Source organism: Diospyros lotus, chromosome 10 (assembly GCF_014633365.1).
Source record: "Diospyros lotus cultivar Yz01 chromosome 10, ASM1463336v1, whole genome shotgun sequence".
In the NCBI taxonomy this organism is placed as follows: domain Eukaryota; kingdom Viridiplantae; phylum Streptophyta; class Magnoliopsida; order Ericales; family Ebenaceae; genus Diospyros; species Diospyros lotus.
Genome location: NC_068347.1, coordinates 11,135,991 through 11,160,342, shown reverse-complemented (window position 1 = coordinate 11,160,342; position 24,352 = coordinate 11,135,991). Strand labels below are relative to the sequence as shown.

The 24,352-nt window shown below is 35.5% G+C and overlaps 2 protein-coding genes across 5 annotated transcripts; both read left to right on the top strand.

The window, feature by feature from the left end:
- The first annotated feature begins 515 nt into the window (after positions 1-515).
- LOC127811528 (probable lipid-A-disaccharide synthase, mitochondrial) lies at positions 516-7,308 on the top strand. Of its 4 annotated transcripts, none has more exons than XM_052351474.1 (9): positions 516-683; positions 1,066-1,312; positions 2,757-2,856; positions 2,989-3,094; positions 4,332-4,555; positions 4,741-4,819; positions 5,240-5,469; positions 6,112-6,338; positions 6,792-7,308. In XM_052351474.1, the coding sequence occupies exons 2-9, from the start codon at positions 1,077-1,079 to the stop codon at positions 6,982-6,984; spliced, it is 1,395 nt and encodes a 464-aa protein (XP_052207434.1). In that variant the 5' UTR covers positions 516-683; positions 1,066-1,076; the 3' UTR covers positions 6,985-7,308. The 4 variants fall into 4 exon arrangements, with proteins under 4 accessions (XP_052207434.1, XP_052207432.1, XP_052207435.1 ...); XM_052351472.1 differs by having other exon boundaries at positions 5,231-5,469; XM_052351473.1 differs by having other exon boundaries at positions 519-683; positions 1,075-1,312; positions 5,231-5,469.
- A 9,170-nt stretch (positions 7,309-16,478) lies between these two features.
- Positions 16,479-18,609, top strand: LOC127811094 (disease resistance protein RUN1-like). The gene is made up of 2 exons (XM_052350807.1): positions 16,479-16,984; positions 17,565-18,609. Exons 1-2 carry the CDS (start codon positions 16,497-16,499, stop codon positions 18,607-18,609), a joined length of 1,533 nt encoding a protein of 510 aa, XP_052206767.1. The 5' UTR covers positions 16,479-16,496.
- The last annotated feature ends 5,743 nt before the right edge of the window (positions 18,610-24,352 follow it).

The window sequence follows — 24,352 nt, the reverse complement described above, 5'->3', positions numbered from 1 at the left end:
AAAGTTTATACCCTATGTTAGAAAGTATTTATATATTTATGTATATATTTTTTTATTTATTTCTAATTTATATTTATACATTAAAAATATATTTCTATTATTATAAAAATATAATTGCTATTTTCTATAATATGATTTCTAGTTTGTAAATACATTTTTGTAATAGAGAGAGAAAAAAAAGAGTCAAAAAATAAAAAATAGAGAACTGGAGGGTAAAATTGTCAACTTATCTTTGTTTTATACTGTAAGCATAGTTTTTTGCTATTTTCAAAATATGGAATTTTTTTTTGTAATTATATCAAACCCAAGGGTTGATGTGTGTAAAATCTTGAAAATTTGGGTTTATTTAAAAATTTTATTTTTAAGGGGCCAATTAGTAAAATAAATAAGTAATAAAAATTTTATTTATTGACTTGAGTAAAATTTAAACTATGGGCATAGTTCAAAATAACAAAACGAACCGGATTTGACAGCCAGATCCGGACCATTTTTGTGGAGGTTGTGGAGCATCCGGCCCAATTAGGAAGGGAAAACCCTAGGTTTCCCTGCTTCATTCAGCCGCATATCCTCCTGTCTTTCTCAATCTCGCAAAAAACTCACTTTCCTTCAAGAGAACGGACGGCGCCGGCCATTTTCCGGCGAAGCGGCGACGACGACGTTGACGGGTCTTGCACTCCTACCTGGTAAATTTTCTCGGACCCTCCTCCTTTTAACATTTCTGATCTATATTTGCACTGCGACATCTTTCTATATCATTCTCTTTAATCTTGATCCCCAATCTACGTGAATTGGGACACATTCTATGTGTTGCACTCTGGAGCGGCACTTGTTAGGCACTGTTTGATTCATTTCTGTGTCTGATTAAACCTTCAGTTCTGGTTAGAATTGTGTATGGTTCTTTTTGCACTGTTTGTTTTGATTCAAATTCTTCGCCTTACCCAAAGCTCCTTTTCCTATTGGGGGGGGGGGGGGGGGGCCGGGGGGTTTAATTCTACTGCCCGGTAGGTTACTATGAGTTTGTGAAGATGACTTCATTTCATGTGCTTTTTATGCTGTTATGCTTAGGAATTTTAGGCATGTTCAGAACAATATGGAGCTCAAAGAAGAGACATGTTAATGCGGGCTTCTTGTTGTTGGCAAGAAGATCTGTCTCGGTTTCAAGGATAGCTGCAATAGATATGGCTGCTAAAGATGCACAACTCAGGGTTTTTATAGTTGCAGGAGAGGTTTCTGGGGACATCATTGCTTCTCGTCTCATGGCTTCATTGAGAAAGCTCTCTCCTTTGGCTGTTCATTTTGCAGGTGTTGGCGGGTAAATTTCTTTCCCTGGATATTGTTTTGAGACCATGTGTGTGCAGTGCAATATTTACTTTATAGCCTGTTTCTAAAGTTGAGGCTGAAGGTTGAAATGAAAAAGCTGAATCCTTAAAAGATATATTGCTAAGAAGACTTTGATTATTGAATTTGAATATTGAGAATTGCTTTGAGTAATTGGGATTACTTTTCTGTTCTGTTTTGGGTTCTGCATCAAAAACACTTCATCAAGGAGATGCTAGAAGATGGACCAACTATGCATAACTTCTGTGGCAACTATATTTATTACTGAGTTTGGTTTTGAACTCACCCCAACTTAGCTTCAAACTCAAACTAAAAAATCGCCGTAGTGTCTAAAATGTGAAGTCTTTCACTCCATTGTGATGGTTGATAGTTATAGTTTTTGTTGTAGTCTTTCCTTATAATCTTGCTAGAATCCTGATGTAAAATTTCTTTTTATGACATAGTAAATAGTATAGACATGAGTGTAGGGTTGGAGACAAATCATCCAATTACAATGTTACTGTATGATTCTTCTCTTCCTGCAATCATTTTTTCTATTACTTTTTCTTCTCCTCAATGAAACCTAATCCTAATTTGTTTTGGATTACTCTTCTCCTTCTTATAGAATTCCTCAATCTTTCTTGATCCCTATTGTGGTTCCTCGCAAGAGGAGGCTTGAGGGAGGGAAGAGACGTATCTTATGAATCACCTCATAAGGATAGCTCAGGACATGCAAATAATAGGAGATCTAATATTTAAAATGGATTATGTCATATTTGAGGAAAAGACACTATCATGCCTTGCAGAACCTTTTGGGCATGTCACATGGCTGATGTAGTAAATGCAACCATAGCAATCTATCCTTACCTTACCTTACCTGTCTTCAAGATTAACCAGGCAAGTAGTTATCGCATTCTTTAAGGAACAAAAATAGAATACGCAAGATTTGACATATATTTGCTTTCTCCCACACATATTTGCCACTACTATGTCAGCGGATTGTTTATTTGTCGTGTGCCATGTTTATTAGCAGAAAGTAGGGAAATGATTGAGTGTCACACCGGAGTTCCACAGTAGATAGTAGATACTTGTTGAACAAGCTAGGATATGGGTCGAACATGCCAAATAGTGTATCCTATTTTTTTAAATTTTAATTTTTTTGGTGTTATTATCATAGCTTGAATAGTGTCTCACTTTAGAATAGCACTATTATCTTAGTACTTTTGCTGTTTTTGGTTGTATGTTCATAAGCTCTGCAAACCATATATATAATTTTCTGTATCTTTATCTGCATCCATGTGTGTGATTATTGGTTAATTAGTCTCCCTTGAGCATTGAATTTCTTGATATGGATTCCATTTTAAATGATAATTCAATTTTGATTCTCTTTGAGTTTTCAATTTGTAATATTATCCCCTCGGCCCCACCCCCTCCTTAAGGTCCATGATGTCGAAGCAAGGTTTGAAATCTCTGTTCCCTATTGAAGATATTGCGGTAATGGGGACTTGGGAGTTGTTGCCACATCTGAATAAGTTCAGAGTAAGGACTGAGTAACAGTAAAATTTTATGTGCTTGCAAATTTCCAAACCAATGCAATATCTTTGTTAAGTTTTTTTATTTTGTCTAACATCATTCTGGATCGGATTATTACACTGAACTTTGGAATGGCAGGTTAGGTTGAAGGAAACAACTGAGGCTGCACTTTTATTCCGGCCTCATGTTGTAGTAACTGTGGACTCAAAGGGTTTCTCATTTCGTCTTCTAAAGCAGCTACGCGGTAATTTGAGAGCATCATTTTGGATTTTAAATTTATGTTGGCATTTTTCTTACGGCTAATAGCCAAAAAAATCCAAACCTTTTTGCAAATTTGCAATCTAATCCAATCCTTTCAATTTTGGCAATTAGGTCCCAATTAGCTTAATTGGGTGCAATTTTATCCACCATGTAAAATCAATTTAGGTGGCATATGTTTTAGGTGACGTGGCATGTCAGGTGTAATATATTAATAATATACGTAGGACTTGCATGTACACATAAGCAAAATATATATATATCTTCGTCGTCGCCGCCGTCCCCCCGTTCGACTGCTGTCAGCCCCTTGCTATCACTGTTGGCTGCATCAGTTGTAGTTTTCGACCATCACGACTGCATGTTCATCTTCTCCAGTTGTGATGGTCGTTTTCCTATTCGTCTTCTTTTTCTCTCGAAGACGACTATCGCGGTCGGAGAAGACGAACAGGTGGCCGCAATGGTCATCTTCTTTTGTTCGTCTTCTCTCTCTCTCTCTCTCGAAGACGACCATCGTGGCTAGAGAAGACGAACAGGCACCGCAATGGTTGTCTTCTCCTGTTCATCTTTCTATTCGTCTCCCCTATATCGAAGACAACCATCGCGGTTGGAGAAGATTAATAAACGGCTGTGATGGTCGTCTCTTCTATTCTTCTTCATGTTTGTCTTCTTTCTCTCGAAGATGACCATCGCAATCGGAGAAGACGAACAGGCGGCCGCAGTGGTTGTTTTCTCCTGCTCATCTTCTCTTTCTCTTGAACACAACCATCGTGGTCGGAGAAGACGACTAGGCGATCGTGATGGTCATCTTCTCCTATTCGTCTTCATCCTTTTCTTGTTCTTCTTCTCTCTCTCTCTCAAAGACGACCATTGCAACTGGAGAAGGCGAACATGCAGCCGTTGGAAACTGCAACTAATGTTGTCGATGGCAACTGTGAAGGGTTGACAGTGGTTGACGGCAGCAGCAAAGATATACATATATATATATACATATATATTTGCTTATGTGTATATGCAGGTCCCACGTATATTATTAATATATTACACCTGGCATACGTGATGGATAAAATTGCACTCAATTGAATCAATTGGGACTGAATTACCAAAATTGAAAGGATTGGATTAGATTGCAAATTCACGAAAAGGTTTGGATTTTTTTGACTATTAGCCCTTTTGCTTATGAAACAAAAGTATGGTGTGGCAAATTTGGGGAATATTTTTTGCAGCTAAATATGGTCAGCTAGGATTGGTTAGCCCTGCACACTTCCATTATGTAGCACCATCTTTTTGGGCATGGAAAGGGGGTGAAGCAAGGCTTAGAGGGCTGTCTGAGTTTGTGGACCATGTGTTATGCATACTTCCATTTGAGCCAGAAGTTTGCAGATTGAATGGACTGGTTGCAACATTTGTGGGCCACCCCATTCTTGAAGATGTACTGGAGTTGAATTTGGTACAAATTAAATGTTCTTATTTTATGATTTTATGTTTTTGATTTATTGACTTTCTTTACTAATAGAGCATAACTTCAGTAATTAATCAAATTTGGATTGCATTGCTATAGCCATTATGTTGACATTCACTAGAAACCGTGTGTAGTAGTTTTAAGTACTTACTTTGATGGGCTTTCATCTTCAGGGCAAGGATCACATAGAAAATGGATGGAAGTTGCCAGGGCATTCTGAAGAATTTCAAAGTCAACATGGAATACCTTCAGGTAAGGTAATTATATGATCTTGCTTGCAGAAGTCCAACTCTCAGTTTTCTGTCTTTGAAAAGTAAGCCATTTCACCATTGGAGAGCCTTCACTATTTTTCAGAATCATTATTACCATATAGAAAGCTTGTATGTTATATATGAATGCCTGATTTTTTAGTATCTGTATAGGTATATTGTTAAACTACCTTAAATGTTATCCTTGAAGGTAGATGCTTCTGCAAATTATTTGGCCACTGTTTGACCTTGCTGGACTTTCTTTTCCTTTTAATTTTTTTTTTGTGCTAACTTCATTTTTGTGACTTCAGTTTCTGTTTATGGAATCCCTTGTACTTTAAACTTTGAAATAATCATTATTTTTCTACTTGATCTCACTTTGTTTTTATATCTTTTTAATTTTTATCCTGGAAAGGAGCTACAGTCATTAGCTTGCTTCCTGGAAGCAGATTACAAGAGGTAACCCGCATGCTTCCAATCTTCTTGAACACCATGAAGCAATTACAGGACAACTTCTCAGAGTTGATTACAGTGTTGCATGTGGCCCCTAATAACCATGTTGAAGACTACATCAGCAGAGTTGTTGATGAGTGGGCTGTACCAATTATAAAGGTTCCTGGAGGATCACAACACATGAAATATGATGCATTGAGTGTAGGACCTCCTATTCTACATTCTCCCATGCACTGTTGGTTACTGATAATATGATCTAGAGGATAGGGTAAAGCATTCCTTATGTTTGTGGGTTCAGGAGTTAAATCCTTTCAATAAATCTCTTTGAAGAATTATTTAGATAACTAAAATGTGAATATGAGAGGAGAAACAAAATTTTCTCCCTGATAAAAATATGAATTTTCATGTAAGGTTAAGGTTATTCATTCTCATAAATAGTAGTCAAACTCTCTCAAGGCATGATGTTTTCCATTGTATATATTTTCCTTTTCCTTTTTTTTTTTTTTTGTGGTGTTTTTGCTTGTGCCCGCGCATGTGGTGTTGGGGTGGTGGTTACTTATTTATTTGTCAGACATCAATTCTGTTGATTTAATGCTCATGTCTAGTAGCTAACCTGAACTTGGACAACTTACTGATGGATCTTATCTAACAAAGGTCCAATGGCACTTGTGTTATTTTCTTCTCGTTTACTGATTACTGATGCCTATTGCCTGTGTCATTATTGATCAATGTTTTAAGTGATTCTCTTTTCTTTGACAAGATATGACTTGTGCCATTTTTTTATATGGGTAGCGGTAGATGAAACTCCATGTTCTTCAAAGACTGAATTCAAGTGGCATGCAGGCAAGCAGGGTTGCTTTATGTACTTCGGGGACAGCGGCTGTGGAGATGCAACTTGCACGGTTGCCATGTGTTGTAGCGTATCGAGCCCATTTTCTAACTGAATGGTTGATACGCTACAAGGCAAAAGTACCTTACATTTCCCTTCCAAATATTCTATTGAATTCATCTATAATTCCAGAAGCTCTATTTCAGGCATGCAGGCCTCCAGAACTGGCAGCATTGCTCATGTAAGATCAATGTTTCTGTAAAAGAAGAAAGGAAAAAAATTGAGAGAAGAGTGAGAAGAAAAAACAGAATTCTTGAATTATTAATCAAGATCTTAAATGATACAATGAGACTAGTTGAGTTTATATACTGCACAACTGAATCTCTAACAAAATAACTGTTACTGACGGCTGGCAGTAACAAACTGTACAGGTAACTGTTGTCTATCAATAAAAAAAAAAAAACAAAAACTTATGCCCATATAGGCTGCCACATAGACAACTGAGAATGAAACTGTCTCCTGCTAATAACAAACTGCAGCATCTTCTCTTCATTTCTTCTCTTATACATGCAGAGCAAAAAGTAGAACTATCCTTTAACAGTTTCTAGTAAGAAAAACCTATTTCATATTTCGAGTTCTTTTTATTGGATTATGATGAACTTGAAAGCAATGAATGGCTTGGTTTTTGCCGCAGGGAATTAATAAGGAATGAAGGTCTTCAAGAAGAACAGATTATTGGGGCTGACAAGGTTGTCAAATTACTGCATCCATCAGAGGAAAGAACCATTAGCTGTCCAACACTGCAAGAATTTGGATCTCAATTGCCTGATTACACCCCTAGCATGATTGCAGCTTTTATTGTACTCTACTCTGCATTGAAACGGTGATGGAGTTAGTTTGCATCTGCCCTGTTTTATCAATACCATGTTCCTGTTGTTGCTTGCAACAGTCGTTACTAATTACTACTACTACCACCACTACCCACTACTACTGTGTTTTATAGATGGATAGATAGATAGTAGGTAGATAATCTTGTTTGTAACAGCAACTGAAATGATTACTTGAAGCTCAAGAATCCTCAAGTGAAGGAGTAGCCTTAGTAGGCATAGCAGCAGTACGAAAAAGTATGATTCGGATGATCTGAGGAAGGCCCTAACCCATTTTATGTTGAAATCAGAGGAAGAACCCCACTCCTCCACACCCCCCCCCCCCACACACACACACACAAAACCCCGGCCAATGGGGGAGTCCCCTTTTATCACAAGGGAATAAATTGAAGGGACGCCACTGGGACTGGAATAGGAAGACACGCAAATTGGCATTGGTGGTAGCTGTGATGGACCACATTTTTAAGATCCCTTTACTACCTTCTAGAGATATCAAGGCCCACTCGTTATCCAGGGAGGGTGCTTGCAAATTGAGAAAGGTCCAAGATGTTCCCGAAACCACCATTGCCATCACCAGTTAGAGGAGGAAGTTCTAGTCCCCAATGCAAGGACATTCTCTCCTGCTGTTCAGAAGTTCATGCAAAAGACAATTGCAAAGTCAACACATTCTATTGATGAATCTCATCGAGCTAGGTACTAAGGTGCAAGCCTGGTGGTAGGTACTCCAAAATCTAGGAGTATGTCTAGGTTGGGAAGAGATGGAAGAAGCTTGGATTCCAGGCCAACTTCTGTAAGAGAGGGATCTAATCCCCCTTGATAGTATCCGTGTATTCCTTCTGCTGTTCTACTGCTGGAATTTTTGCTGTTTGTACAAATGGTATTTCTTTAATGTCTTCTCTAATTGTTTGAAACTTGTAATATTTGGATGACAAATGTGAGGAAGTTAAAGAAAGATAAAAATATTTTTCTGAATATTGTATTTGAAACTGCTTGGTGCTGTAAAGGTTAACATTTGCCTCTTCTCAATTTGCCCAAAAAATTTCTTTCACTATTAAGTTATATGCTTCTGAAGTAGTTTTGGTGCGCTCCTTTAAGGCTAAAATTGCTGATAGTTGCAGGTGTGTTCATAATTATTTCTCTGAACGAAGTTTATGTTGCTCAGTTGCTGTCTTGCATATTTATAGTCGGTGGCTTCTCTAGTTTGGAATTACCAGAAATGAATACCCTAGCAAATTACAAAATGGTGTGTACTTGCTGAAGTGCTATATACTCATTCCAGGACATAGAACTTGGGATCCTAGTGATCCCGATTTCGTTTTGTATATACATTTTAAGTGTTCTCTTGTGAGGAAAAAAGAAACAAACACAACATGCTTATATCCTTTATCCCGCATGCCTCAAACGAAATTTCCCAGTCCCAATGTTACCATGTTTTTGGCTTATTCCATAACCCTCAAAGGAAAGATGTACGATGCAATGTTACCATGTTTTAGAATATGTATTGCATTTTATGTACCCGAAAGATCCATGTTGTAGCTAACTTAGGTCTAGCAATGCATGAAATACTGAGCTTTCACTGAAGGGTTGTTGTTTCTGGTACAAGAAGTTGTGGTGCCTTTCCTCGTTCTTCAGTTATTTTTCTTTGCTGCATTATATGAGAATTTGTTGCATTCTTAATCTCCTTGTTTCTTATTTGAATTCCTTAACTCAGGATAATGCTGAACCTGTCTGTTTCATTGGTTTTTCTGTTTAGCGCAAGTTGTTACTCATAGTGACTGGAAGTAGTATTTGTCTGAAAAATTATTGTGGAATTGAGCGAGCGCCATTCATTTCCTCGCGCTGTGTTGACTCTGCCCTTCATTGGTTTCAACATTCTTTGCATTCTTATCATCATCATCATCATCATCATCATCTGGGAGGATAAAATCATTGACTTGTCGTCCTACTGTATTCTCCTTTTTCCTTGAATAATTTGGGAAATTGAAATTGGTATACTAGTATGTTGACATGGCGCTACCTAGGATGGGAATTTTTGGTCTTTTCCTCATTTATCTGTTTTGTGAAAGCATTATGAAACATTTTTGTTGTGTTAATATATAAATGATGTTTTGATGATGATGATGATGATGTTGATTATAAAACATTAGCGTAAAATTTTAATTAATTATGTATCAAATAATTGAGTGAGCTCTTATTCATGATTCAAGAGATTCAAATTTATTTGAGTAGGGCTTTATTAGTATTCGTGTGAACCCTTACTCATGATTCAAGAGATTCAAATTTATTTGAGTAGAGCTTTATTATAAGTATTCGAATGAATGAATGTAATGCGAATCAGTTGATCAAGAAGGGGGTACAAAGTGTTTTTCGTGGCGAATCTTGGACCAAGATCAAGGATTGAGTCTCGCAAGCGGCAGTGTGGGGTATTTCTCTCCAAAGTGAGGGGGGCTCCTTATGCGCTGTGAGTTCGGGTCTAGTCACTGCGTCCGGCTGGGTCACTATGATTAATTTTTTCCCACGTTCTATTGGGCTGGGTGTGGAGGCGCTCGAAATGAACGATTTCACTTTTTTGGACCAATGTAATGCGAGTCATCTTTCAAATCAACACTGAGTGATCCTGTGTTGTTGCACCTAGACTTGAACCCTTCTAGTCTCCAGTAAACTCCCATGAACCAGCTCTCTTCCAAGTTTTGTTCGCTTTCGTACTCCTTCCCCCCCCCCCCCCCCCCCCCCCCCCCCCCCCCCCCCCCCCCCACCCCCCGAACCGTAGGAGACCAAGGTAGTCCACACCTAGGCGGCCGTAACAAAACACTTTACTGCACGGACGTAACAAAATATATTATATTATATAATATAATATAACATAACATATAACGTATATATGCATGTATTGCACGACACCTCCTTTAATCTCAATTCAATGTGGACTTGATAACTTAATTTAAAATTCCTTTTTGCTTTGACTTTTCATCGATAATATCTTTTTTTTTTTCTTCGAGTATTCCCCATCATTATGATTTCATTTATTTTAACTTTTTAACTTAACATATACCTTTTCAAAAATATTGACCAACAATAACAAAATACCACACAAAAAAATGGCGACAAAATGACTTAAACTCACTAATACATTTGATCTCTCAATTGAGCTCCCGCAATCTCATCATGTACCAGCTCATGAACCAACTTCCTGAACTAGCTCTTCATCCGCTTTGGTACTTGTCATTTAATCGTCACATTAATTTAAAGTCTATTTTTTTTTTTATGTGAAACTCTAAATATTTTATATATAATATATCATATATTTTAATCGGCCAAGAAAGTGGAGGAATAATGTATCTATTGATTTGATTTTATACAAATCATATACATCAGTAAATAAGACGGAAGAGATTCTCAGAGTACAAATCAAGTGATTGACTCACGATAAGTTGAGATTTATGCTAGTAGATTGTAAATTCGATTTTTTATCTTATGTAATAAAATAAAAATTTTATTTGTGATATACTTTCTTTATCAAAATTAAAAATAGGAGATCGCGCAAGAAGTGTAACCTTCACCAGTCGAACGAGATTGCGAGAGGTTGGAGCTGATGTCACATTAATATATATATATATATATTTATGTGCATATACACGCAGCTAGGGCTGGCAATAAGCCGAGCTACTTGTGAGCTGGCTCAAGACTCGACTCGAAAATTGGCTCAATAAGCTAATTCATGATACAAATGAGTCAAATTTGAGGTCAAATATTTGGTTCATTTAGTAAATGAGCCGAACTTGAGCTACCATTAGCTCGACTCATTTGACTCACGAGCCAGCTCGATATATTTATAGATATATATATTAATTTTATAAATTTATTAAATAAAAAAATATTTATTACTTAATACTCAATAATATAAATATATACTTAATAATTTTATAAATATATTATTTAAATATATATTATATATCACATATATTATTTAAATATATATACATAAAAGTAAAGTAATAATCAATTTCGAATTGAGACAGTTCGTAATTATAATCGAGTCGAGTTCGAACTAAAAAAGTTAGCTCATATCAAGTTTGAACTGAATTATGAGGCAAACTAAAATTAATTGAGATGAGCTCGAGACTTATTTGGCAGCCCTACACGCAGCACGCCGTGCGCCTGGGAGAACCTTTTTCACAAGCTGCCTCAGTGAGTGATTTAAATCAATCCCTGCTCCCACTCAATTGCAATTGCAGGCCCAATTAATGCGCCTCTGGATTCCATTTTTTTTTTCCCAACTGTCTTTTCACCCAATTTCTCATCACCCCATTTTTAATTATATATTAATTCTTATGTATAACATATAATAATATGTATAATAATTATACAAAAATTATTACATTAATTTTTTTTTTCATATGTGATGTGCCTCTAAAAACTTCATTGAGTTACCTACCTCTTGAATTTCGTACCTTTAGATAGTTGGACGATTTAAATAAAATAATAATAAGTATAAAAATATTATATCTAATATTTATTATTTTTTGAAAAAATTGCAACAACATGCTTAAATTTTAGCCAAATTGTAATAAATTTTTAGATATTTGAGAAATTGTAATAATTATTCTTACTATTAAAAAAATATATGAAAGGCCATTTTATCTTTTATCTCTTTTATTTTTAATGATCGACAATTACCAACTTCCAAAAATTATTCGAAGAGAGAGAAAGGATGATCCCAGACATTTATTATGACGAACTTATATAGAGAGATGATTAACATAAATAGTCTCTGTAAAGAGAAAAAAAATAATAAAGGAGCATATACAAGTACTTATGTTGTTGTTAGTCATTATGATGAACAAACCTCGTCGTTGACACCGTTAATTTGTCGTCGTCATTGTTTATCTTTTGATTCTTGTTAATGTTGTCATTGAATATAATAGAGGAGATTAAAAAAGATAAAAAAAAATTAGAAAAAAAGAGAATAAGTTTAAATATAAAAATATTTAAGAATAGTTAAGTAATAGCATAAAAAAAATTGTAACATAACATTAAATTTTAAGAGACTGTTTGTGTCTCTTCAAACGATAAAGGTTGCATTCTCTTTATTTTTTAATTTTTAATTTTGAGTTTTGAATTCATTTTCAGTTTTCTATTTTGATAATTTATTTTTAGAAAATTAAAAATGTATTCTTTTTGTCATTTTGAAAAATTATTTTTCAAAACAGAAAATTAGAAAACATGTTCTTTTTTAAATTTTGAAAATAATTTTTTAATGATATTTTATTTAATAAATTTGATTATTCAATAAATTAGAAATATTCAATGTTAATATATTATTAAAAAATATATACATTTTAAAGTTAATGAATTTTGTAATATTTTTTTCTATTATAATAATAAAATACAAATAAATAAATGTATTTTGAGTTTTGAGTTTGTTTTAGATAAAAACACTCAAAATAATTTTTTGGTGTTTTGAGTTTTCTTTATAATTTTTTTTATTTTTAAAAATAATAAAAAGAACATTTTTTCATTATTTTAAAAAATTAAAAATAACTTAAAAACAATAAAAAGAACGCAACCTAAATTTTTTACAATTACACTAAATCTCATGGACTGATGGCATGTAATTCTCTCTTCTTATTTTTACAAAGTAATTATACAGAATTTTAAAATATTTATTAAATTAAAAATATGTATTTATTTTATATTCTACATTCAATAATTTGTAATAAAAAAAGTAAAGTTTTGATAAAGTGAGTTTTTAAATTTAAAAAATTCAATAACAACAGTTAAATTTAATGTATAGACAAAAAGTGGTATATTTAATTTATGTACTTTTTTAAAATTTCATAAAAATTAATATTATATATATTTAAAAATAGCTAATTAAATATGATAGTAAAGATATAGATAAAAGTTTTTGTTTAATAAAAAGAATAAGATTGTAATTTATAAGTTTGTCTATTTAGCTGTATTAATATCTATCTATAAACTTATTGTAATTAATTTAAATATATTTTGAAAGAAATTTTGGAGATGATTTTTCCATAGTAGAAGGGGTCATGGCTTCTAGAACCCAGTTGGAATTGGACCCGCAAATACCAATTATTTTCAGCTCACAACGCGGTTGGACCTCACGGACTGGGCCCACCGCGTTTATGCTTTCCTTCAAATAGTGTCCTCTCGGCTCGCTGTTGCTTCGCATACGCTGCTGTAGGTAGACATGGCCAAAATTAAACCGGACCGGCGGTTCGAACCGGAACCGGAACCGGAACCGGACCGAACCGGCGAAATTCGGTCCGGTTCCGGTTCAAGGTTCCGGAGAACCGGAACCGCCGGTTCCACTGAACCGGAACCGCCGGTTCCGGTTCCGCGGAACCGGCCCCCCTCCCCCCCCCCCCCCGTGCGCGTGCGGCCGCGCACGGTGCACCCCCCCTCCCCCCCCCCCCCCGTGCGCGTGCGGCCGCGCACGGTGCACCCCCCCCCCCAACGGTCCAAATTGGACCGTTGGACCCCCCTCCCCTCCCCCCCCCCCCCAACGGTCCAAATTGGACCGTTGGACACCCCCCCCCCCAACGGTCCAATTTGGATTGGACCGTTGGACCCCCCCCCAACTTTTTTTTTTTTTTTTTTAAATTTTATAATTCCTATCTATATATACCCCTCCCTCCCCCACTCATTTTTCACACTTTCTCTCTCTCTCTCTCTCTCTCTCTCTCTCTCTCAAGTCTCAAGCTATTATTCTCTCAATTTTGTCTCTCATTTAATATTTTAATTTCAATTTCTTCAATCTTCTCATTTTGTTATTTATCAATTTATTCAATTATATTGTTAATTATTTATTACTTGTTACTATATTATTTTATCATTATTATATTTTTTTATTATCATACTTTTTTCAAAAAAATGGCAAGTGAAGGTAGAAATGTTGAAAATGTTGAGTTTGAAGCTCAAAATTTTCAAACACAAGAGAGTGAAACTCAACAAAAGGGAGGTGGAAAAATTTCTACTTCTGATATTTTTAATATTCATTTCAAGAAAACACCAAAAGGAGATGGTAAATTTGATGTATCTTGTAATTATTGTAATCAAGTATACAAATTCAAGCAAGGAGGTGGATATGGTACTTTCGCCCGACATTTGCAAACAAAGCACCCGCTCAAGGTTGGATTGAGCCGCGATCAAACACAAATATCCGGGTTTGCTACCTCTTCAAACTCTCCTCAATTATTTCATTATAATGAAGCTAATTGTATGTCTGGTTTAGCTGAAATGGTAGCAATTGATCATTTATCTTTTAGTTTTGGTGAAAAATTAGGTTTTACTCGATTTTGTCAAAACTTTGTTAATCCTAGTTTTAAATCAATTCCTAGAAATACTTTGAAAAGGAATTTGTTAAAATTGTTTAAAAACTCAAAAATTGAATTGATAACATATTTTCAAAACAATAATATTAATGTTTCTATTTGTAGTGATATTTGGAGTGATCATTGGCAAACTCATTCATATATGGGTATTACTTGTCATTGGGTTGATGAAAATTATGTTTTACAAAAAAGAATTCTTGCGTATCGATGTTTTGATGAAAGTCATAATGCTGAAAATATTTGTAGATTAATTCAACAAATTTTACAAGAATATAGATTAGTTAATAGAATTTTTTCAATTTCTTTTGATAATGCATCGGCTAATACTGCTTCTATTAATGAATTGAAAAGAATTTGCCAACCAAATTTTGGTGGAAGATTTTTTCATGTTAGATGTGCATGTCATGTTTTAAATTTATGTGTTCAAGATGGTATTAAGTCACTTAATTCTTATTTAGATCCAATTAGAAATGTTATTTCTTATATTTGGGTACACCCTCGAACTGCAAAAGCATGGGCACATTTTTGCACCTCCAATGGTCAAACCCCAAAACGTTTTTCAAAAGATGTCCCTACTCGTTGGAACTCAACTTTTAAATTACTTAATCAATCTTTTGAATATAAAGATTTATTGTGTTCTTTTGCAGCAAATTATATTCCACAATATCCTATTTTTCCAACTATGTGGAATGTTTGTAGTTCAATTTTGAATATTTTACGAATTTTTAATGATGCTACTCATACACTTAGTAGTGTTTATAAACCAACTTCACATCAATTTTTAATAGAAGCAATGAATGTGGCCGGTGTATTAATGGAAGGAATTAATGTTGAAGAAATTTGTCATGCTGTTTTAGAAATGAGAGAAAAATGGTTACGTTATTATCAATTTATTTCTGAAATTTCTCTTGTTACTATGGTATTTGATCCTAGGTGTAAATTTGATGGTTTAATTGAGTGTTTGTCTAACTATTATTCGTTGTTAGGATTAGAAAATAATGAAGAAATTGATGTGAATATTATAATTTCTAAGGTTAGAACTTTATGCAATCAATTATATGAAGCATATGTTATTGCTCCTAGTAGTGAAGAATCATTTCCATCCATGGCTCCGCATTCCTCTTCCTCCCAACCAATGAAATGGGGTCATAAATTTTTAGATCAAAGGAGGAAAAAACCTAGATCGAGCTCACATTCGGAGCTCGAAACTTATCTAACCACAGTTTTTGAGTTTGGTGATGATACAGGTTTAAATTTTGAAATTTTGGAGTGGTGGAAAAGGCACAAGGAGACATTTCCAACTCTTGCAATTATTGCAAGTCAACTTCTTGCAGTTCCAGCTTCAACTGTAGCCGTTGAACAAACATTCAGTAGTGGATGCAACATTTTGGACAAAAGAAGATCAAGATTGGCTCCAGAATCATTGGAAGCTCAAGTTTGCCTCGATGATTGGGAAAGAGCTAACATGCGACGTCAAGAAGAACTTATCCATTCATCATCATCTGACGAATGGGTTAATGATGGTTCAACAACGGCGACTTCCGACTCCAATGAAGATGCGTAGGATCCAAGTCCATATTTTATTTTTTTTCACATTTGTAAAAATTAATTACTTGTATTACATTTTTGTTGTAATTATTTTTTAATGAAATTAAGTCTAATTCTATTTTTTATTTTTTATTTTTCACATTTGTAAAAATTAATTACTTATATTACATACTTGTTTAGTTGTTTTAATTATTTTTAATGAAATTATTACTTATATTTCTTCAATTTTTAGTAGTGTTTTTTTATTAAAAATATGGTTGAGAATATTTATATTTACAATTACATTTAACAATTAAAAATCGAAACCGAACCGAACCGAACAACGGAACAAGGACCAAAATTGAATACAACAATATTTAAAAAAAATTAAAAAAATTCGGTTTGAACCGGAACCGGAACCGTTGACCGAACCGGCTCAAACCGTTGACCGAACCGGTCCAAACCGTTGACCGAACCGGAACCGGAACCGAACCGTCCCAAATCGCCCTTGGGCGGTTCGGTTCAGGTTCAAAGATTTCTTGAACCGGAACCGGCGGTTCATGAATCGTGGCCATGTCTAGCTGTAGGTCAATTCGAAGTCGGTTTGTTTGTTTTCCGAGCAGGTGAACAATGGCTTCCACCAGCACCTCTCTCTCTTCTTTGCCTAGTCCCCGGAAATACGATGTCTTCTTGAGTTTCAGAGGCGCAGACACCCGCAACGGCTTCGTTGACCATCTCTATTCGGCTCTGCATCAGAAGGTCATTTTCACGTTCAAGGATGACATGAAGCTCGAGAGAGGTGAACCGATTTCTCCCGCGCTTCTGAATGCCATCGAAGAGTCGAGGTTTGCCGTGGTTGTTTTCTCCGAGAACTACGCTTCTTCCAAGTGGTGCCTGGAGGAACTCGTTAAGATCCTCGAGTGCCAGAAGACGAGGGCACTCACCGTTTTACCGGTCTTCTATCAAGTAGATCCTTCGGATTTACGGAGACAAAGAGGGAGAGTTGGAGCAGCATTCGCCAAACACGAGCGAGATTCCAGCGAGGAGAAGGTGCAGAGATGGAGGAATGCTCTGGTGGAAGCGGCCAACATTTCTGGGTGGAATTCAGAAACAGACGGGTAACAACTACCTCTCAACAAGTCAAACCTTCTTTTAAATATTAATTAACTCTGTAAGGCGATGCCATGGACGGTGGATTTGGTAATATCTAATGAGATTCAATTTTAAATGGATCTTTTGCATTTGGCCCCTATTAGATCTAGATGGAATCTAAATACCAGGTGGTTGTTATTGAGGCTTCAAGGCTTGGCTTCAATTCCCTAACAGAAGAGTTCCTTCTGATTTAGCATTTTTAATTTGACACTTCTTTCCTAATTGCTGGTAGTTGGACTTTTCATGGATATTTCTATTCAATATTGATTCATTATAATGTGTTACTTCTGCTGCAATTATCTCACGATAAAGAAAGAAAACTAAAAATAAAGGTAAAATTGAACCAAAACAATTGGTACATATTTTCTCCATCAATATTTTTCTGAGTCACCTAGCTACAATGTCTCTCGTGTAAATTTTGATGAAAATGTAATCATATATTTTGGGGTTCGGACATTATGTCAGAGGAGGGACTGAGATGAAAGGAAAGTGACAATATCTTAACTATCATTCGTCTTCGGTTTCCTAAACTCGTCTAACGGGCAGGCCTGAAGCAGAGCTGGTCCAAAACATTGCCATTCGTATTCTAGATAGACTGGGAGATAATGGTTCAAGCATTCTTGAAGATGTTGTTGGATTGCATCCCCGCATAGCAAAAGTGATGTCACTATTAGAAATGGAATTGGATTTGGATGATCCGTGTATAATAGGGATATGTGGGATGGGTGGTATTGGAAAGACTACTATCGCCAAGGCTGTCTATCGCCAAATTCGTTCTCGGTTTCCTGCCAGTTGCTACCTTGCGAATGTCAGAGAAGTTGCTGATGGGAAGCATGGCTTGGAGTTGTTGCAAAAATATCTTCTTTCTGATATCCTGTCGGTCTCAGATAGTGATATAAAAATAAGAAATATTGATGGGCTTGGGATGGTAATGAACAGGATACGGTATAAGAGGGTTCTTGTAGTCCTGGATGATGTAGACCATTCAAATCAGCTGGATGCCCTTGTTGGAACACTTGATTGGTTTGGTGCAGGAAGCAGAATTATAATAACGACCAGAAACAGTCACTTACTTGCCAGATATGGTCCAAGAAGTCATGTCTACAACGTCGAGGGACTAAATGACTGGGAAGCTTCTAAGCTATTTTGTTGTAAAGCATTCTGTAACAACCAGCCAACGCCAGGTTTTGAGCATCTCATAAAAAGTGCAGTTGATTACGCCAAAGGAGTTCCACTAGCTCTTAGAGTTTTGGGCTGTTTCCTAATTGGCAGAAAGGTAAACGAATGGCAAAGTGCAATCCATAGATTGAGACAAGAGCCTGATCCAGATATTCAGAAAGTGCTCAAATTAAGCTATGACGGACTGGGGCATGAGGAGAAGGAAATTTTCCTCGACATTGCCTGCTTCTTTACACGGTATAGCCAGGAGTACTACACAGTTGTAAATACGCTGAATGCTTGTGGTTTCCACGCTGATATTGGAATAAGGGTTCTTGAAGACAAGACACTTGTAACGATAAGAGACAATATGATAGACAACTTAAGAATATTTGTAGTCTTGGCAAAACTTATTTTGGTGGCCTTAAATTAATAATATAAATAAATATTAAAATTATTTAAAATTTACTTTCCTTATTTTTTAAGATACAAAATCACTAATTAAAATTTTATATTCAAGTTTAAAAAACAAATATTTTTCAATTGACAATGTAACGCGCCTAAATTTTTCTCAATTTCTCTTTGAGATATGCTCTAATATTTATAACGTCCCTATCATCAGAGACCTCGCAACCGAGAAATCCAAATAGAAGCGTCACACATATTCTTTGCTGTTAACAACGGAAGTCATATTCATACCTCAGCACTCATAGACATATATACATTAGGGTCAACTTACCTACCATAACTCGACAGGGGTACAATCTAGGCCCTGCAAAATATAACCTAGTATATTACATCACAAAACACCCCCTCAAGGACCTTCCGGTTGAGACAACTCTGTACACACTTCTACCCCACGGCTCAAACTCCACTTGACTCGACTATATTTTTGGCCTTACCCTTCTAAGGAATGATGCAAACAAATATGAGCCACAATGCCCAAGAAATATAACTGAAAGAAAGTGAGCATGAGAATCATGGGTATTGAGAAACAATAAGAATCATGAATAACATTTAAAGCACTAACGCCACACCTTTTCACATAACTCTAAATAACAAGATGAAACATGCATTCATTTTCATATATAATTTTTTAAACCATAACCATGGGATCGAAGTCTATATCATAACGATGGGACTGAAGTCCTTCTCTAAGCCGAAACTCTCTCTGCAAATATATTCTACAGACCCCGTATGTTATTCGTGTAACGATCGTAAATCATAATTTAACTTAGTTATTAGTTAGTGTGTTAATTTACTTTAAATGAGATATTAATATATTTTGTTAAAATTAATAATAATAATAAGTAGAAGAATAATAAGATTTAACTATAATTAATATTTATGAGTTTAGGAGTGTATAAGGATTAAGAGGTTAAATATATATATATTTAGGTTATAGGAATGAATGGTTGGCAGCGTGAGGTGCTGGCAGGGGGGGGTTGTTTGGCTGGTTGTTGCTAGAAAATTAATTTCCAGTATGATTAAAGCACCAGAATGGCGCCGTATGGAAGGAATTGGGGCAGCGACGTGGCTGCCTCTCCTCCAAGTATTTCTCTTTAAGTTAAAGCCTCTAATCAGCCAATTAAATAGGCTATTGAAGCAATTAGTCGCCAGCCAAGTGAAAGAAATTGGGAATTCTGGAAAAATTGGGAATTAGTCGGAAGCAGCGACGCGCGGGAGCAGCGGGAATTCTGGAAAAATTAGGATTTTTTTTTAGAAAATCTCACTTTTAATCACAGTCCAAGGATATCAGGTAATTCAGGGAGCCGAGTACTACATTCTATACGGTTGGAATTTCGTTTAGAGTCCAATTTTGTTAATTTTGGCAAATTATTAGGATATTGCAGTTTGTATAATTTTTGTCGTGTTTGGCCAAAACGAGCCTAAGGATATATTTGTAAAGGCAAGTTCTTTATACCCTCATCGTCTATTCTTTTGTTGTCAATTTATTTGACCTCCCTTCGTTTGTTTCGGCTATTAATAAATTATGGAATTTTAAATGGTGTGTTTTAATAATTTAATTTATTAACCTGGTCTTGAGGATTTTATTCGTTGATTGCCTACGGGGGTTTGTACCACCCCCAAGCCTATGGGAATGATGCCATGCTCACCCGGGGTTAGGTTCTTAGCTGTTCGAGTATTATTATTGGATTTTTGGTTGTTTATAGGCTAGAGCGGTTGTGCAATGGGGGCAAGGATCAGCTGTTCGGTGACGGTGTGACTGTCGTACGGTCTATCTTAGGCCGTCAGATGGTCTCTCCTAATCACTGACTGTTGACCGGTGCCAGGCACTGTTGACTAGCTCTGCCGTTATGTGATTATAGTATGTCTGATTACATTTTATTCTTGTTGCATGGTTTGGTGTGCACATGAGTATGTGCTGCATGTTGGGATTATCATGATTTGGTTATGCTTGGTCACGGACATTCTAGCTTAGTTAAGCTGCATCCAGCACGGGCATATGCATCGCGTGTGATTTACTATATGGGCGGAACATGGCCTGATGCCTGGATGTATGGGCGCCATGTATCACGATGATGCTCACTACGCCATTGTATTTTATGTGCATTACATGGTTACTGGTAGTATTTAGTTCTCAAACGAGAGTACCATTCTGAGGAAGCCTATGGCTCGGGTGTCGGGAGTACCGACATGGATACGGGTGACGGGAGTACCGACCCGGGACAGTGCGCACAGGTTTGTTGGAGATCTATGTTGCCTTTCAGGGCAGCAGCAGATTGGTATGGGATTTGGGTGCCAAGTGTCTTATGTGGGCCCAAGGATCGGTATGTGCTTTTATTACGCGACACTATTGCATTGTTGCGTCACATGGCTTGTGTGTACATGTGGGTCTATTTTTGGGGTGATCTCCTCTTCGATTCATGTTATAGCTTTCTTTTTCATATAAACTTGCTGAGTCTTGTGACTCACCTTACTTTCCATCATTCCAGGTAAGGGTAAAGTGAAGGCCGAGGGCGAGGGCCGCACCACCTAGCAGCCATCCGTGTCGGTAGGGTGTACAGTTAGCTGCCCTCGTCATCTCTGATATTTTGTTAGAACTTCTGTCTTTTATTTTTGTCTGTGACAGGTTGTCCCTTGTATCTCCTATTTGTTGGCACAGAGTTTGTATATATTTATATACTCCGTGACCGCTATTCCAGCAGGGTACTTGTGGGCGTGCATGTTTACCGTTTTGCTTCCGCTGTTGTATTTCTTATGTATGCATGTCAGGGTATTTTTGTCTTGTGTTTGCTTCTCTTCCCTTATGTAAGTGCTTTCGTCCGGATAGACCGGGTGGTTAGGATATCTAGGCGACGGTGCTTACAATGCGCATCATGAAACCTTTGGACATTTTAAAATCCTTTTTATGCACCATGCATCATCATAACCATGTATATTGGCAAATACTTTTCATGTATAACTCATACACGATTACTCGTAACAACATTCCTAAGAGAGCAAAACCCATGCAAGGAAATATCAATCCCTTGCATGTCATCAATCCTACCAAATAAAGCATCATTCTCCAGAAAAAGATAGAGTGATACAAAACCTTATTTGAGATTCAATAGATATAAATGAGAACCATGAAATAGTCACTAAAATAACCATATAGGTTATTTGCAAGTTAACCCTTCCACAACCAAGGGTTTACTTAACCCAAACTTAATAAATTAAGACATCGTTGCAGCAAGCTCAATAGAGTATTTAAAAGGTTGCAAGATAGAAGGAACATGAAATAACTTGTAAGAAAAAGAGAAGACCTTGCCTTAGATATTCCTTTTTAAGCCTCTTTAAGTGTATTCAAAACTTCTTATTGTTCATTCTTGCCTTCCCCAATTTCTCCACATCATTTCATAGGCTAATTCAAGCCCCAAGGTGGTAGAGTTGGTGCGGCAAAGGCCACGCAGGGCCTTACGTGGCACGACAAGGCATCTTCCCGAAACGACGTCGTTTCGTCATCCTTCTTTGCTGAAAAAATGTTAATTTCTTTTCCTCCCAGCATGCTTGCCTTTGGAATCGCTCCCGTGACTTGCCTAAGCCTCCTATGTGAGCGTGCCGTCTACTCTACCTCATCCCTTACTTAATAACACACATATTTTATATTTAAGATGATATAGCCACAAATTCCCAAAATTGCACTTAAACCCCAACATTTTTGAATATTTACTAATACTCCCTCAATCGAAAATACATTAATTTTAATATCTTCTACCTAATACCTCAAACACATAAGTTGACATTAAATCATAGATAAACGGGTCATTACAGACAATATAGCCAAATTACTTAATTTTTCTGGTGACATATATAGTTGAATGCAAATAAGGTTTTATTAATTTTAATTTTGAAAAACTTATTTCTACTGAACTTACAATAATAAAAATAATTAATAGTATATTATAAACTATCCATGCATTTGGAGAAAAAATTACCTTTTCTTTTCTTATAAAATTTACTATCACAAGTAGTTTTTTTATTTTCATGGTTAAATTTTTAAAAAAAATTTTAATTCTAAAAAGAAATCCAAGCCATGAATATCAGAGAACATGCCATGTTTTAGAAAGTTTTCAATATTTAAACAATTTTTCTTCAAATTATCATCATCAAGTAATTTTAACTTTTCTACATTATAAAAGAAATCAAAATTATCTTCGTATATTTTTAATTGTTCAAATCTATTTTGAAGAAAGGAAATGGCATGATCAACTAAATATGTAAAATAATTAATTCTAAAATATTTTTTAATAGATAATTTATTCTTCTCTTTTTCATTCTTATCAAATTGTTTCTTTTTGCTTATTGTACGTTTTTCGCGAAACTTTGATTCTATATTCATTTTATTTGCAATCTCTTTAGTTGAAATCATTAAGATTTAAAGCCATTTTTTTATATTAATTTTTTTTAAAAAAATAAAACCTTCGAATGATCTATTACAATAACAATGTCGATATCCATACATTATAAATATTTACTAACAACAAATAACATATAATACCAAATAATCATGTCTAATAGAAATTCAAAATTTTCAATCTCATATATTGCTAAAGATGTAATGATCCCACTCCCGGAGACCCCCACAAACGAGGACATCAGGAGGGAGCGTTAGAAGATGAAAATCAAAGATAAGAACTCCAACAAAAACACAACTTTACATTATCACATACTAGTACCATTCACTATCGTTCCACTGCTTACATCATTTTTAACATTTGAAATAAGTACATGCCATCCCTTACATTACATTAGGCCTTAGACAAAGGAAAACAAACGGTCTAAGTCACAAAAGATATACAAGCTTCTACAAAAACTAAAGCAACACCCCAGGGTTTTTTGCTCTGGTGAGCTTTGTACACTGCTAAAACAACGACCAACCCCTCATGGGCCATTCTCGCCCCTGCCTTTGCTACAGGTGAAAAGAAAATATGAGCCATAAGGCCAAGTATATATGCAGAAGTAAGGAACAATCGATTTGGAAATTGAATTACCCAATAACTGAATTATAATCAACTTAATGTCATGCTCAATGCATCAAACTATACCATGAAACATAATATCATATCAACCATATAGATGCATGAATGCACATATATGGATGATAAAGTCATAATTTTATATTTTTATTTTCCTTACAGTTAGTCTATTTAACATATTTTATGTCTTATGATGCTAATTTATGATGATCTTTTATGAATAAGATAATAGTGGCAAAGTTTAATAAATTATGTTTAAATATTAAATTTTTTTGTCATTATTATATATATATTTTTATCTAATTTTTTTGGTGCTATTTCTCTTACTTAAAATATGTGTTTATATAAATTTTATATATTGAATATTTTTTTATAAAAAAGGCAAAGAAAATTAATTGACGCAATTTGAGATGATTTAGAAGCTGCTATTGTATATTGGAATTTGAAGGCTAAAGGATGTGGTCCGCTTATTATTAAATTAAAAAAAATTAATGACATGCTTGCTTTATATATAGAAATATATATAATATTATAATATATATTAAGCAAAACAATTGTAAAGAAGTGGAATTGCAAGTGAAATTCCAATTGGAACATAGAGGCTCAAATATAATATTTTAATCAAGGATGTGCAATTGGAGTGGAGTGGGGCCCTCATTAAATTGGAGCAAGGCGAGGCAGCAAGCCATTGTG

Excerpts from the sequence above, each read along its gene's own strand:
- LOC127811094 (XM_052350807.1), top strand. The coding sequence starts at position 16,497 with ATGGCTTCCACCAGCACCTCTCTCTCTTCTTTGCCTAGTCCCCGGAAA. Across the intron at positions 16,985-17,564 it reads TGGAATTCAGAAACAGACGG|GCCTGAAGCAGAGCTGGTCC; the intron begins GTAACAACTACC and ends TCTAACGGGCAG.
- LOC127811528 (XM_052351472.1), top strand. The coding sequence starts at position 1,077 with ATGTTCAGAACAATATGGAGCTCAAAGAAGAGACATGTTAATGCGGGC. Across the intron at positions 2,857-2,988 it reads CACATCTGAATAAGTTCAGA|GTTAGGTTGAAGGAAACAAC; the intron begins GTAAGGACTGAG and ends TTGGAATGGCAG. Across the intron at positions 5,470-6,111 it reads TGAAATATGATGCATTGAGT|GCAAGCAGGGTTGCTTTATG; the intron begins GTAGGACCTCCT and ends AGTGGCATGCAG.